The 15,590-nt window shown below is 50.1% G+C and overlaps 1 protein-coding gene across 2 annotated transcripts in view; it reads left to right on the top strand.

Annotated features, from left to right (window-relative positions):
- PHLDB3 (pleckstrin homology like domain family B member 3) overlaps positions 1-15,307 on the top strand; it is a 26,057-nt gene extending 10,750 nt beyond the window's left edge. The window contains exons 9-16 of one of the 2 annotated variants that reach the window (XM_032262828.1): positions 288-401; positions 7,317-7,416; positions 7,569-7,659; positions 7,742-7,829; positions 8,117-8,173; positions 11,395-11,611; positions 12,501-12,586; positions 14,865-15,307. In XM_032262828.1, coding sequence (XP_032118719.1) covers positions 288-401; positions 7,317-7,416; positions 7,569-7,659; positions 7,742-7,829; positions 8,117-8,173; positions 11,395-11,611; positions 12,501-12,586; positions 14,865-14,999 — 888 coding nt within the window. In that variant the 3' untranslated portion in view covers positions 15,000-15,307. The remainder of the gene's footprint in view (positions 1-287; positions 402-7,316; positions 7,417-7,568; positions 7,660-7,741; positions 7,830-8,116; positions 8,174-11,394; positions 11,612-12,500; positions 12,587-14,864) is intronic. The other variant, XM_032262829.1, reaches the window with a different exon arrangement.
- The last annotated feature ends 283 nt before the right edge of the window (positions 15,308-15,590 follow it).

The following is a 15,590-nucleotide window of genomic DNA, read 5'->3' on the forward strand; positions in this document are numbered from 1 at the left end:
GAGTCCAGGCCCCCAGCCCCTCCTCCCTCAGACCCAGGAGTCCAGGCTCCAGCCCCTCCTCCCTAAGACCCAGGAGTCCAGGCCCCCAGCCCCTCCTCAGGGAGCCAGCAGTCTCTGCCCACAGCCCTATGCTGGGAGACTGGACACTGAGGACCACATTCCAGCTCTCCTTAGGTTTTCTTTCTGAGTAATGGGTGGCACTAGAGGCACAGGCCAGAGCATGTGGGAACTGGCGGTTGCTGTGGGGTCCCTTCTGTTCCCATGAACCTTCACCCCCTCTCCTACAGCTGCTGTTCACCCAGAAGACAGATCACCAGCTGCTGGTGCTCCAGGACCCCGCGGCCCACACCGCTGCCACCTCTACCTCTTCCTGCCTCTTCTCTGTCCACAGCTCCCTGCAGGTGCCTCCCCACGGCCTCTGTTTCCCTGTGTGTCTTTTTTTTGTTCGTTTGTTTGTTTTTGTTTGTTTGTTGTTTTTTTTTTTGAGATGGAGTTTCACTCTTGTTACCCAGGCTGGAGTGCAATGGCGCGATCTCGGCTCACCACAACCTCCACCTCCTGGGTTCAGGCAATTCTCCTGCCTCAGCCTCCTGAGTAGCTGGGATTACAGGCACGCGCCACCATGCCCAGCTGATTTTTTGTATTTTTAGTAGAGACGGGGTTTCACCATGTTGACCAGGATGGTCTCGATCTCTTGACCTCGTGATCCACCCGCCTCGGCCTCCCAAAGTACTGGGATTACAGGCGTGAGCCACCGCGCCCGGCCTCCCTGTGTGTCTTATTGGTCAGTGGGGAGGGAGGGGCCGAGAGCACAGTCCCTGAACTAGGGCCTCCAGAACTTCCACTCTGATTTTCTGTACAGTGGTGGGGCATAGGGTACAGTGGTGGGGCATAGGGAAGGTTGGCCAAGGGGTATTCCTATGACTCCAGCTTTGTTACTGTTTTTTTCTGCGTAACACCCACCCCTGCCCTGGCGAAATAGAAACATGTGCACCCAGAAGTAGATATTTAAAAGCAACCAAACAGCATATATTAATAAGAAGGTCTCCCTGTCTCAGAAGTAATGCAGCTATTTGTGTTTTGAGAATCCTTCTAGACTTCCTTAAAACTGGGAGGCCCAGCTCTTTAACAGTTACAACAGATGCCAGGTGCAGTGGCTCATGCCTGTAATCCCAGCAGTTTAGGAGGCCAAGATGGGCAGATGACCTGAGGTCAGGAGTTCGAGACTTGCCTGGCCAACATGATGAAACCCTGTCTCTACTAAAATACAAAAACTAGCCAGGTGTGGTGGTGGGCACCTGTAATCCCAGCTACTTGGGAGGCTGAGGCAGGAGTATTGCTTGAACCAGGGAGTCAGAAGTTGCAGTGACCCAAGATTGCAGCATTGCACTCCAGGCTGGGCGACACAGCAAGACTCCATCTCAAAAAAAAAAAAACAAAAGATATATTTTGAACATATTTATGGAGTACACGTGATATTACATACACAGAATGCGTAATAAGTCATAGCATTTGGAGTATCCGTCACCTCAAGTGTTGATCATTTCTATGTGTTGAGAACATTTCAAGTCCTCTTCTAGCTTTTTTTTTTCTCATATAGTCTCACTCTGTTGCACGGGCTGGAGTGCAATGGTGCAGTCACAGCTCACTGCAGCCTCAACCTCCCAGGCTCAGGTGATCCTTCCTGAGTAGCTGGGACCACAGGCATGCACCACCACACAGCTGATTTTTGAAGTTACTTTTATAGAGATGGGGTCTCCCTATGTTGCCCAGACTGGTCCTGAACCCCTGGGCTCAAGTGGTCCCCTCGCCTTAGCCTCCCAAATTGCTGGGATTACAGGCATAAGTCACCACACATGGGCCCAATTTCTTAATTTTTTGTAGAGATAGGGTCTCACTGGCTTTTATTTATTTTTTTGAGACAGAGTTTCACTTTTGTTGCCCAGGCTGGAGTGCAGTGCCATGATCTCGGTTCACGGCAATCTCTACCTCCTGGGTTCAAGCGATTTTCCAGCCTCTGCCCCCCAAGTAGCTGGGATTTCAGGTGTGCGCCACCACATCTGGCTAATTTTTGTATTTTTTTTTTTTTTTGTAGTTTTAGTAGAGACGGGGTTTCACCATGTTGACCAGGATGGTCTCGATCTCTTGACCTCGTGATCCACCTGCCTCGGCCACCCAAAGTGCTGGGATTGCAGGTGTGAGCCACTGTGCCTGGCCTCCTAGAGCCTATGTTCTCAATCACTCTGGGCCTCACAGTTCTACTGTGGGGGCGTGGAGAAGCCCTCCTTCTAAAGATGATGATTTTAGGGTTTTTATTTTTTGCAGTTTAAGCAATGCTGTTAAGAATACCATTGTTTAGGCTGGGTGTGGTTGGTCATGCCTATAATCCCAGCACTTTGGGAGGCCAACACAGGTGGATCACCTGAGGTCAGGAGTTCAAGACCTGGGCGACAGAGTGTGAGTCTGTCTCAAAAAAAAATAAAAATAAAAGAATAACTGTGTGGCCAGGTGTGGCAGTTCAAGCATACAAATCCAGCACTTTGGAAGGCTGCTGAGGTGGGTGGATCACTTGAGGTCAGGAGTTCAAGACTAGCCTGGCCAACTTGGTGAAACCCCCCTCTCTACTAAAAATACAAAAAATTAGCTGGGTGTGGTGGTGCATGCCTGTAATCCCAGTTACTTGGGAGGCTGAGGCAGGAGAATCGCTTGAACTCAGGATGTGGAGGTTGCAGTGAGCCATGATCACACCAATGCATGCCAGCCTGGGCGACAATGCGAGCTCCACCCCCAAAAAACTTGCTATTTACTAATCAATATTAATACTAATTTTAAAGCACTTAATATAGGTTGGGATCTGTTCTAAACCATTTTATCACTTTGAACCTTATGGAATTGCTATTATTTGGGGACAAGAAACAGTCTTATACTGGCAATTTCCCCTGTCTCAACCTAATATATAAAATTTCATTTTTTTTTTGTTGGGAAGAACCCCCACAAACAGGTTCCGTTATTATTTGGGTGAAGGGTTAGCAGATGCTCTTCTGTATGGGAAATTAACTTTCTAGCGGCTTCCCCTGGAAACCTGACGTAGGTAGGTGTCAGCTGTGTTGCCAGGCAACATGACTCAGGATAGCAGTCACCCTTGTTAGTAAATTGCATAGCTGTAAATACTTGGGTGGGAAAATTCCTCTGGGGTTGTCACCTGAGTTGTTGGCGCCTGCGCACACGAGGTTTCTAAGCCCAGGTGTACCCTGTACCCACGAATGTGGATCTTGTTGCTTAGCTCCTGGATCTCACCTGGGGGCCACGTGCTTCTACATGCATTGTGTGAGGTCACTCCTTTAATCCTTGCAACAACCCAGGAAGGGTGGTGGGCTGTTACCCACTTTACAGCGAGGAAAGCTAGTTCGAGAAGAGAAACGACTTGCCTACCTCACACACCCAGCAAGTGGCAGAGCTGGGATTTGAACCCAAGCCGGCCTGTTTCTATGGCCTGCTGATGGCTTATGCAGTTCCTACAACGTAAGTGCCGGGGTCTGCCCTGCCCACTTGTTTCCTCAGTGCCAAGTGTCTAAGATCTCCCAGCTAGGAAGTGCTGGGAATGTGGCTGGAAGGAAGGAGAGAGTCAGGTAAAGTGCAGGGATTTGGGCCTCAGTTTCCACTTTGTGAAGTGGAGCTAACATTTCTCAACTCCCATGGTTTTTTTTTTTTTTTTTTTTTTTTGAGACGGAGTTTCACTCTTGTTACCCAGGCTGGAGTGGAGTGTAATGGTGAGATCTCGGCTCACTGCAGCCTCCAACTCCCAGGCTCAAGCGATTGTCCTGCTTGAGCCCACCAAGTAGCTGGGATTACAGGCACGTGCCACTACACCCAGCTAAATTGTATATTCTTTGTAGACATGGGTTTCAATGTATTGCCCAGGCTGGTCTCAAATTCCTGAGCTCAGGTGATCTGCCTGGGCCTTCCCAAGTGTTGGGATTCCAGGTATGAGCCTTCATGCCTGGCCCATTATTTTCTTACCCATGATTCTCCTTAACCCCTAAATAGTCCTAAATTTATTACCTAATGTCAAGGCCATTCTCTTACACAATCACAGTTCAAGGATCGATTTCAGGAAACTAATGCTGAGACAATACTATTAGAATCCACAGACCTTGTTTATATTTTGTCAGTTGTTCCACTGATGTTTTTTCCTTTTTCTTTTCTTTTTTTTTTTTTTTTTTTTTTGAGATGGAGTCTTGCTCTGTTGCCCAGGCTGGAGTGCAGTGATGTGATCTCAGCTCACTGCAACCTCCCTCCTGGGTTCAAGTGATTCTCCTGCCTCAGCCTCCGGGGTAGCTGGGATTACTAGTGCACACCACCACGCCTGGCTAATTTTTTGTATTTTTGGTAAAGATGGGGTTTCACCATGTTGGCCAGGCTGGTCTCAAACTGTTGACCTGAGATGATCCGCCTGCCTCAGCCTTCCAGAGTGCTGGGATTACAGGCGTGAGCCACTGTTTCCAGCCCCACCAGTGTTTTTTCTAGCAAAAAATTCACAAAAACAGTGAATTTTTTTTTCTCCACCTTTTTTTCTTCTGGCCCAGGAACACTGATTGCATTTAGTTGTCATGTTTATTTGCTTTTAAAAAGTTAACATTCTCCTCGTTCAAAATTCACACAGTGTGGGAGGATATTCAGAGAAGACTCTGTGGCTCTTGTTACCCTTCCTACGCTGTTCACTTCCTGAGGGCCACCCGGGTTACCAATTTCCCATGTGTTCTCTGGAGATATTCTGTGTTGACACAGCTAGGCACATGCATACTTTCCCCCTCTTTTTATGCATACCTACTGTACTGTTCTGTATTTGCTTTTTCGAGATGGAGTCTCACTCTGTCGCCAGGCTGGAGTGCAGTGCTGCTCACTGAAGTCTCCACCTCCCAGGTTCAAGTGATTCTCCTGCCTCAGTCTCCTGAGTAGCTGGGACTACAGGCATGCACCACCATGCCTGACTAATTTTTTTTTTGTATTTTAGTAGAGAGAGACAGGGTTTCACTGTGTTGGCCAGCTGGTCTCGAACTCCTGACCTCCTGTACTTGCTTTTAAAAAAAAATTTTTAAGAGACAGGATCTCACTGTTGCCCAGGCTGGAGTGCAGTGAGTGGCATGATCATGGCTCACTGCAGCCTCAACCTCCTGGGCTCAAGTGATCCTCCCACCTCTTCCTGAGTAGCTGGGACCACAGGTGCACACCACCACACCTGGCCTTGCTATTCTCTTGGATATTATGTTCCGTTTTTTCTCTTTTGGATATTATGGTCTATCTGGATGTAGGATGCATCTTCCTCTCATTCTACACTGCAGAATTGTCCATGCAGTTGGCTGGGCATGGTGACTCATGCCTGTAATCTCAGCACTTCGGGAGGCTGAGGCAAGTGGACCATTTGAGGTCAGCATTTCGAAACCAGCCTGGCCAATATGGTGAAACCCCATCTCTACTAAAAATACAAAAATTAGCCTGGTGTGGTGGCACGCACTTTCAATCCCAGCTACTCAGGAGGCTGAGGCAGGAGATCACTTGAACCCAGGAGGCACAGGTTGCAGTGAGCCAAGATGGTGCTTTTGCATTCCAGCCTGGGGGACAGAGCAAGACTCCATCTCCAGAAAAAATTGTCTGTGGAGTGCATAAGCCATGGCTCATTTATCTTGTCCCCTTCTGATGGGCACTGAGGTGGTCTCCAGGCTTTTGCTAGCACAAATGGCACTGCAGGGAATGACCTTGAACTCAGATCACTTTGCATGTGTATGAGTGTATCCATCAGCTGAATTCCTAGAAGTAGAATTGGGGCTCCATGGTTTATGCATTTGTCATTCTGATTTTTTTTTTAAAAAGCCAAGTTGTTTTCTGTAGAGCTTGTTCCAGTAGAATACCCCCAGTATCGTGTGAAGGCATCTGGGTCTCCTACATAGCCACCAGCACAGTGGGTTTTTTTATTTTACCTATTTATTTATTTTTTTGAAACAGGCTCTCGCTCTGTCACCCAGACTGGAATGCAGTGGCACAATCTCAGCTCACTGCAACCTTGACCTCCTGGGTTCAAGCGATCCTCCCAGGTCAGCCTCCACAGTAGCTGGGACTACAGGCACATGCCACCATGCCTGGCTAATTTTTATATTTTTTGTAGAGACAGAATTTCACCATGATGCCCAGGCTGTTCTTCAATTCCTGGGCTCCAGCAATTTGCCTGCCTCGGCCTCTCAAAGTGCTGGTGATATAGGTGTGAGCCACTGTGCCTGGCCACAGTGGGTTTTTTTTTTTTTTTTTTTTTTTTTTTTTTTTTTTTTTTAGACAGAGTCTCGCTTGCTCTGTCACCCAGCCTCCATTGCTCACTCTGCCCCCTGGGTTCAAGCGATTCTCCTGCTTCAGCCTCCTGAGTAGCTGGGATTACAGGCACATGCCACCACACCTGGCTAACTTTTGTATTTTTAGTAGAGATGGGGTTTCGCCATATTGGCCTGGCTGGCCTTGAACACCTGACCTCAAGTTATCCACCCGCCTTGGCCTCCCAAAGTGCTGGGATTACAGGCATAAGCCACCATGCCCAGCCCATGGTGGGATTTCTAAAAAAAGTTTTATTGAGGCATATTTCACGTAATTCGTTCCTTTAAAATGCACAAGTCTAGTCTTTTAGTATATTCAAAATTATGCAAACATTACTGCAACCAATTTTAGAACATTTTCATTAACGCCCCCAAAAAACCCTGCATCCGTGCTGGGCGTGGTGGCTCCTTTCCGTAATCCCAGTATGTTGGGAGGCTGAGGCGGGTGGATCACCTGAGGTTGGGAGTTCGAGACCAAACTGATCAGCATGGAGAAACCCTGTCTCTGCTAAAAATACAAAATTAGCCAGGCATGGTGGTGCATGCCTGTAATCCCAGCTACTTGGGAGGCTGAGGAAGGAGAATTGCTTGAGCCTGAGAGGCAGAGGTTGCGGTGAGCTGAGATTGCGCCACTGCACTCCAGCCTGGGCAACAAGAGTGAAACTCCATCTCCAAAAAAAAAAAAGAGAAAGAAACCCTGCATCCGGTAGTCTCTCCATCCCCCATCAACTTCCTTCCTGGCAACCTCGATTCTACTTCCCATCTCTATGTTCATTTGCCTGTTCTGGATGTTTCTTCGAAATGGGATCATACCCCTGTGAGGTCCTTTCACTCAGCACATGTTGACGGCAGCTTTTTGGTTTGTGCTGATTGGGTGGTGGTTTCACTGGGCAGTGCTCTGACTTATGGTGGAGATCAAGCATTTTTCCTAAGCACATAGGCCTTTTGTGTTTTCAGGGCTCCATTGGCCTCCAGAGGACCGGGAGCCTGCCCCGAAGAAGGGGAGAGAGGGCGAGCCAGAGAGGATCCCCCCGTCCCCTGTCCTTCCATTGTACTGGTGAGGATCACCCTGTTCCCCACTTCCCCGGCGTCAGCACCCATCCTACGGCAGAGGATGGAGGAAAGCCGCACCTGTGCCTGCACGGGGAGAAGTGGAGGGGGTCAGGCCAGGGTGTATCCAGCCTCCTAACCTAGTCCCCTCTACCCTAGAATCCCTGGAGGCCTCAGCTCTCCCACCAGCAGTAGGGGACTCTGGCAGATACCCCCTCTACCAGCTGCTAAACTGTGGCCGTGGGAATAGGTGAGTTGTCAGAGGGAATCGGGGGACATGGGAGAAGAGGCCCAGCCACTGTACCCACCCCATCCGTGTTCCCTCCTCCTAGCTGTGGGGCCATCCACCCGGACATTGCCCACATGGAGCGGCTCCTGCAGCAGGCCATGGCAGAGAGGGAGCGGCTGCTCAAGGCCCGGGTGAGAGCTCAGGCCAGCCTCTTAGGAACAGAAGACTGCCCCAACCCCTCCTTCCTCAGACTCGGGAGACCCCCAGCCCCTCCTCCCTCAGACCCAGGAGTCCAGGACCCCAGCCCCCTCCTCCTTCACACCCAGGAGTCCAGGCCCCCAGCCCCTCCTCCCTCAGACCCAGGAGTCCAGGCCTCCAGCCCCTCCACCCTCAGAACAGGGAACCTAGGACATTCTCTGCCCCACCCATCATCTTATGGGCTGGCATTCTCATTGAGCGCTTCATCCTGAATCTACAGGAAGGAACAAGAAGGGGCACAGAAGGTTCCTCAGGCCCTGCTGTTCCTGCCATCACGGTCAGTCCCACTCTGCCCTCACGACCGCCTCTCCTGCTCTGTTTCTCCCTCTTTTCTCACATCTCACCCTTTCCTCTCCTCCAATGCCACAGAAAAGTGTCCTGGGCATGGCAAGGGAAAGGGAATGACAGAGGGCCAGTTCCTGGTCCCATGCGCTGATGATGGTCATCTCTATGTGGATGGATCACTTGAGGTTGGGAGTTTGAGACCAGCCCAACCAAAATGGAGAAATCTTGTCTCTACTAAAAATACAAAATTAGCTGGGTATCATGGTGCATGCCTGTAATCCCAGCTACTTGGGAGGCTGAGGCAGGAGAATTGCTTGAACCTGGGAGGCGGAGGTTGCGGTGAGCCAACATCATACCCTTGCACTCTGGGCAATAAAAGCAAAACTTTGTTGTCTCAAAACAAAAGATCACTAGGTTGGGTGCCATGGCTCATGCCTGTAATCTTGGCACTTTGGGAGGCCAAGGTAGGCGGATCACTTGAGGCCAGGAGATCAAGGCCAGCCTGGCTAACATGGCGAAACTCCGTCTCTACTAAAAACACAAAAATTAGCCAAGCATGGTGGCATATGCCTGTAATCCCAGCTACTTGAGAAGCTGAGGTGGGAGAATCGCTTGAACCTAGAGGCAGAGGTTACAATGAGCCAAGATCCTACCACTGCACCCCCCAGCCTGGGCAGCAGAGTGAGACTCTGTCTCAAAAAGAAAAAAAAAAAAAATGAATTGCTCCTGCTCTGCTGTTCCGCCTGCCCTGCAGTGTAATCATTTATATTTATTTATTTATTTATTTATTTATTTTTGCGACAGAGTCTTGCTCTGTTGCCTAGGCTAGAGTACAGTGGCATGATCTCAGCTCACTGCAACCTCCGCCTCCCAGGTTCAAATGATTCTCTGCTTCAGCCTCTTGAGTGGCTGGGATTACAGGCACCTGCCACCATGCCTGGCTAATTTTTTTTTTTTTTTTTTTTTTTTTTTTTAAGTAGTGGAGACAGGATTTCACCATCTCGGCCAGGCTGGTCTTGAACTCCTGACCTCGTGATCCACCCACCTCAGCCTCCCAAAGTGCTGGGATTACAGGCATGAGACACTGCACCTGGCCGCGTCATCATGTATTAAACAGTCCCCTGCTGTGTGCTGTGTCCCCTGCCCTATACACCTGCTTCTTTTGCACACATGAGCAGGTATGTCTCTGGGCTTCACATCTAGAAGAGGAATCTCTGTGCAGAAGACCCTGAGGGCAGTCAGTTCATCCTTGAAACATCCCCAGAGGAGGGTCCTGTGATAACACCAGTGTTTTAGCGCAGGGAACTGAGGCTCCCCTAGGGGCAGGAGTTCTGTGGAGGTGACACAGCTGGAAGCAGTGGACAAGGCCATCTTCCTCTCCTCCTAGATTGGGGCCCAGCTCCCCTACATCCTAGTTTGGTGACCTTGGAGAGTCACCTTTTCTTAAAGCCTCAGTTTCTTGATCTGTCTAGTGGGGACATTAATGGCTTGTTTTGAAAAAGAAACGAGGTAATCACAGTGACGGTTTGGCATACTGCCTGATACAGAGAGGGAGCTTCCCCACACAGTGGTGATCCTTGGTCTTCCTGCGTGGATTTGATGAGATCGCAGGCCCAGAGGGTGCTCTTGAAACCCGGCCTTTCCCTCCCTGCAGTCCTCCTCCCTACTCCTCATTTCCCCACCTCACTGTCTTGTCTCCAACCAGTCAATCTCATCTCTGTTTCTCATCCCTTCTTGCTCTGGCCTTGCTTCAGTTTTCTTTCTCTCTTCCTTTTGTTTTGAGACACGGTCTCCCTTTGTCACCCAGGCTGGAGTGCAGTGGTGTGATCTCAGCTCACTGCAGCCTCCACCTTCTGAGCTCGGGTGATCCCCCCACCTCAGCCTCCCAATTACCTGGAATCCTTAGGCACATACCACCATGCCCGGCTAATTTTTGTATTTTGTAGAGATGGAGTTTCACCATGTTGCCCCAGGCTGGTCTCAAACTTCTGGGCTTAAGCAATCCTCCTGCCTTGGCCTCCCAATGTGCTGGGGTTACAGGTGTGAGCCACCACGCCCTTCCTGCTTCAGTTTTCCTTTTTTTTTTTTTTTTTTTAGACGGAGTTTCGCTCTTGTTACCCAGGCTGGAGTGCAATGGCGTGATCTCGGCTCACTGCAACCTCCGCCTCCCGGGTTCAGGCAATTCTCCTGCCCCAGCCTCCTGAGTCGCTGGGATTACAGGCACGCGCCACCATGCCCAGCTAATTTTTTGTAGTTTTAGTAGAGACGGGGTTTCACCATGTTGACCAGGATGGTCTTGATCTCTTGACCTCGTGATCCACCCGCCTCGGCCTCCCACAGTGCTGGGATTACAGGCTTGAGCCACTGCACCCGGCCCCTGCTTCAGTTTTCTAACTCCTTGACGCGCAAAGTGTGGCTGGTGGAGCAGCAGCATCAGGGCCCACCTGGGAGCTTGTCACACATGGAGAACCTCACCTCCCACCCCAGACCCCACCCTGAAATGACTGAATCAGAGTCTACATTTTAACTTTTTTTTTTCTTTTTTATGACAGAGTCTCGCTTTGTAGCTCAGGCTGGAGTGCAGTGGTGCGATCTCGGCTCACTGTAACCTCCGCCTCCCGGGTTCAAGCGATTCTCCCGCCTCAGCCTCCTGAGTAGCTGGGATTACAGGTGTGCACCACCATGCCCCACTGATTTTTTGTATTTTCAGTAGAGACAGGGTTTCACTGTGTGACCCAGGATGGTCTTGATCTCCTGACCTCATGATCCGTCCATCTTGGCCTCCCAAAGTGCTAGGATTACAGGTGTGAGCCACCGCGCCCGGCCTCTTAATTTCTTTTGATAGGCCTCTGATGTTTCAGGGTGAGCTCAAGGGTCAGAAATACCTGGGCTTGTGTCCCACTCCTGCTGCCTAAAAGCTCTGTGTGACCTCGGTTGCATTACATCATCTCTCTGTACCTCAGTTTGCTCATGTGTAAAATGGGGCTCACTGCCATGAAGTGTCAAGGAGCTGATGTCTATAAAGCCCTGGGCCTAGCGTCGCAGTCAATCAATGTAACCGCTGCATTCATCAGATGGTCATTGTTAATATTACCCTCTAAAGGCTGCAGCAGGCCTTACACGCAAGCTGCTGTGACTCGCTCCCCTCGAGGAGCTCCAGGCTGTAGAATCCTCTACCCCTTACATCAGCTGCCCCTTCTCTTTGCTCCCCAGGCCCCACCTACCCCACCACACCCTCCAGGCCCTCGCATCTTGGATCTCCGGCAGCATCTGGAGGGATGGGGCCACAACCCGGAAAACTGCCCACATGTGCAGGTGTCTGGGGGATGCTGCCGCGGACCCCTGGTGAAGATGGGTGGCCGCATCAAGACCTGGAGGAAGCGATGGTTCTGCTTTGACCGCCAAGCCCGCCGCTTGGCCTACTATGCGGGTAAGCCCAGCCTGGCCACCATGGGCCCCAGGACACTGGAATTCCACTCTGGAAGCCCCTTCCCTACAGACACCAGAAGTTCAGGTCCCTAGCTCCTACTTCCCCTACCACCCAGGAGTCCTGGCTCACAGCTCCCTCTTTCCTCCAGACCCTGGGGTCCAGATCTCCAGTCTCTCTTGAAGCTACCCAGAATTCAAACCCCCAGTCTACCCCAGGGATGCAGATGACAGTTTAATACAATTCAAGCTTCTCAGACTCCATGTTCCTTAGACACCCATGAGTCTGAACCTGCACTGTCAGCTGCCCCCAACCCCACAAAGGTCAGAAGTCCTGGGTCCTTGTTCTCCTTCTCTAGGAGAATCAATTATTCTAAACCTCTCCTCGGACACTTGTATTGCCTGAAATCCTTCTCCCCTAACCTATATGACCATCTGAGGTGACCACCTCTACCTGGTGACTCCTGGCTCTGTCACCTCTGGCTGTGTGACTTGTGCCCAGTGACTTAACCTCTCTGAGTCTTGGTTTCCACATCTGTGAAATGGAGATAAATGTACTTATCCCTCCAGGAGAGTTTGAGGGGGCAGAGATTATACCTAGAAAGTACTTGAAGATGCTTTGAGTTCCTTCCCTTCTCAGAGACCAAGGCATTCAGGGCCTAGGATTCCAGCTCTGCAGACCCCACTCCCCAGTGGTGTCCAGTTTCTGCACCCAGTCTCCCATTCAGCATTAACATTCACTCACCTCCCAACCTTTAGGGACCTTCAGACTCCTGTCACTGTGTTCCTTACCCCAAATCCAGTCTCAGGACTTAGGGCCAATGACCCTCACCTCGACACACACAGACACACCTTTCTCACTGGCTCTCTCTTTCTCTTGCCTCCCCTACCAGACAAGGGAGAGACCAAGCTCAAAGGTGTCATCTACTTCCAGGCCATTGAGGAAGTCTATTACGACCACTTACGCTGTGCCTTCAAGGTGAAGCCCTTCGGTGTCCCCCTGCCCTCCCAGTTGGAGTCAAGCCTTATCTCATCCCTGGCTCGTCCTGCGGAAAGCCACTCGCAGCTTCTCCTGTCAGGGTACTCCCAGGAGTACCTGTTTGTTGCAGAGAAGACAAACAGGTCACCCGCCTGCAGGGACCAAAAATTAAGAGCCTAGACTATGGTTTTCACCCACTGTTACTGGACTTTTTTTTTGTTTGTTTGTTTAAGACGGAGTCTCACTCTGTTGCCCAGGCTGAAGTGAAGTGGCACCATCTCAGCTCACTGCAACCTCCGCCTCCTGGGTTCAAGCAATTCTCCTGCCTCAGCCTCCCGAGTAGCTAGGATTACAGGCACACCATCACACCTGGCTAATTTTTGTATTTTTAGTAGAGATGGCATTTCACTATGTTGGCTAGGCTGGTCTCGAACTCCTGACCTTGTGATCCACCTGCCTCAGCCTCCCAAAGTGCTGGGATTACAGGTGCAAGCCACCACACCTGGCCTGTCACTGTTAATTTTCTTGGAGCAAAAGTATTAGACCCAAAATGTGGCAAACTATGATGTCAAGCTGGGAATAAATGAAGAGGTCAGAGCAAGGGTGGGGCAGCCTGGGAGCATCTAAAGGAGATGGTCTTCTTTAGACCTGGCCTGGGGGCTCATCCCTGTAATCCCAGCATTTTGGGAGACCGAGATGGGAGGATCGCTTGAGGCCAGGAGTTTGAGACCAGCCTGGTCAACATAGCAAGACCCCATCTCTGTGTGTGTTTTTTTTTTTAAAAGACGGGGGTCTCACCATGTTGGTCAGGCTGGTCTTGAACTCCCGACCTCAGGTGATCTGCTGCCTTGGCCTCCAAAGTACTTGGATTACAGGTGTGAGCCACCACGCCCGGCCCATCTCTGTTTTTTAAAAAAGTTTTTAACTGGGCATGGTGACTCATGCCTGTAATCCCAGCACTTTGGGAGGCTGAGGCAGGTGGATCACCTGAGGTCAGGAGTTCAAGACCAGCCTGGCCAACATGAGGAAACCCCATCTCTACTGAAAATACAAAAATTAGCTGGGCATGGTGGTGCACGCCTGAAATCCCAGCTATTCAGGAGGCTGAGGCAGGAGAATTACTTGAACCTGGGAAGCGGAGGTTGCAGTTAGCTGAGATCACACCACCTCACTCCAGTGTGGACAGCAGAGTTAAGCTCTGTCTAAAAAAAAAAAAAAAAAAAAATTTTTTTAAATGGATAAAGGAGATGGTTATTACTTGACTTCTGCCAACAGTTGCCAAGTAGCGGCCCCCATCATGTTGTCTTGTATTTATTTTCATCTAGAGAATTCAGGAACTGAAACTTGTATAAAAGCACAGTGCCAAAAATTTAAATGTTGGCAACCAATACAATATTTAGAAAGCTCTATGGAGAGTAACTAAACTGGCTTTTTAGCAATTAGGTTGGAATCTCAGCTATGTGACATCAGGAAAGTGACTTCTTTAGCCTTAGTTTTCTTTTTTTTTGGAGAGAGGGTCTCACTCTGTTGCCCAGGCTGGAGTACAATGGCACAATCATAGCTCACTGTAGTCTCTATCTCTCAGGCTCAAGCAGTCCTCCTGCCTCAGCCTCCAGAGTAGCTAGGACTATATGTGCGTGCCACCATACCTAGCTAATTTTTTTTTTTTGGCATATTTTGTAGAGATGGGGTCTCCCTATGTTGCCCAGGATGGTCCGAACTCCTAAGCTCAAGCAATCCATCTGCTTTAACCTCCCTAAGTGCTGGGATTGCAGGCATGAGCCACCCAGCCTGACCAGCCTTAGTTTTCTCATGTGTAGAATGGGTACACATCAACGCATTCCATCAGGGCTAAAAACAGATAATGGACATAAGGGATTTACTCAATTTGGGATTGGCAAGTGGGTTCTCAATGACAGGTTCGAGACACTAATTTTCCCCAGGTACAAGCGGACCTAGATTTTGGGGAGGTAGAATTTGAATGCCTATATTTCTAATATAGGAGAAGTTAGACTGAGAGAAGGTGCCATAAGTCCTACTTTTAAATTTCTCTTGCTCCTAATTTGCCAATAGCGCTCTACATATGTTAATTTTAAGCACTTTCCTGTGTTAATTCATTTAATCCTTATAACCCAGTGAGGTAGGTGGCATCATTTGGGAAGACAGGGAAACTGACATTCAGATTCTTAAGTACTTTGTCCAGTGCCACACAGGCTATAATTAGCAAGGCTGGGTTCCCACTTTTGCCTTAATTATCCTCACTTTCTGCTTATTCCAGAGCCCCAGCCCCCGCCTGACATTCTGCGTCAAAACCTACGAACGCCTTTTCTACATGGTGGCTCCTAGCCCCGAAGCCATGCGCATTTGGATGGACGTCATCGTGACAGCAGCTGATGAAAACCACGCCCCCTGAGTGGCCCCGCCCTATTTGGGGGAAGTCCCTCGAGGCTCCACCCCCGCCACGCGCGCGGGGGCGTTCCTAGGCCTCGCCCACTGCCGATAAACTTGGGCCCTCCCCTTTGGAACTCTCCCGGGAATTCCGCTGGCGCTGCATCTCGGCTGGTCTGAGCTGCTGCGTTTTGGGTTGCAGGTGCCTTGCCCCCGACGGGATCGCCAGCCCCTGAGGCCCTGCCTAGGGCAGGAGGAAGACTGCAGGGGCGGGAAGGAACTATTTATTGGTTCTCCTGTGATACCGAATTAAATACGGAGGAAGAACAGGAATTGCTGCTGTGGTTTCCAGTCCAGGAGTCCGGGACCCTTTGGCCCCTGGGCAGGACGTCTGAGTTAATGGGTACCTCTGGGAGCCACGCGCCCCACAACCGTCTCTCTTTAGGAATAGAGGCCTTCCACTCTAAGGTCACGGCTGGGAGAAGAGGGTGAGAGGCGCGAGTCCTTAGTGTTGGCAGTTTTTTTTTTTTAAGTTTGTAGGCCCTTCTGTTTCCAACCTTTTTGGTTTGACCAGCTGCTGGAAATTTCTAGGAACTCCTAGGCTTCCTCCTTTGCC

The sequence above is a fragment of the Sapajus apella genome, unplaced genomic scaffold (genome assembly GCF_009761245.1).
Source record: "Sapajus apella isolate SASKATOON/1434 unplaced genomic scaffold, GSC_monkey_1.0 scaffold130, whole genome shotgun sequence".
NCBI lineage: Eukaryota > Metazoa > Chordata > Mammalia > Primates > Cebidae > Sapajus > Sapajus apella.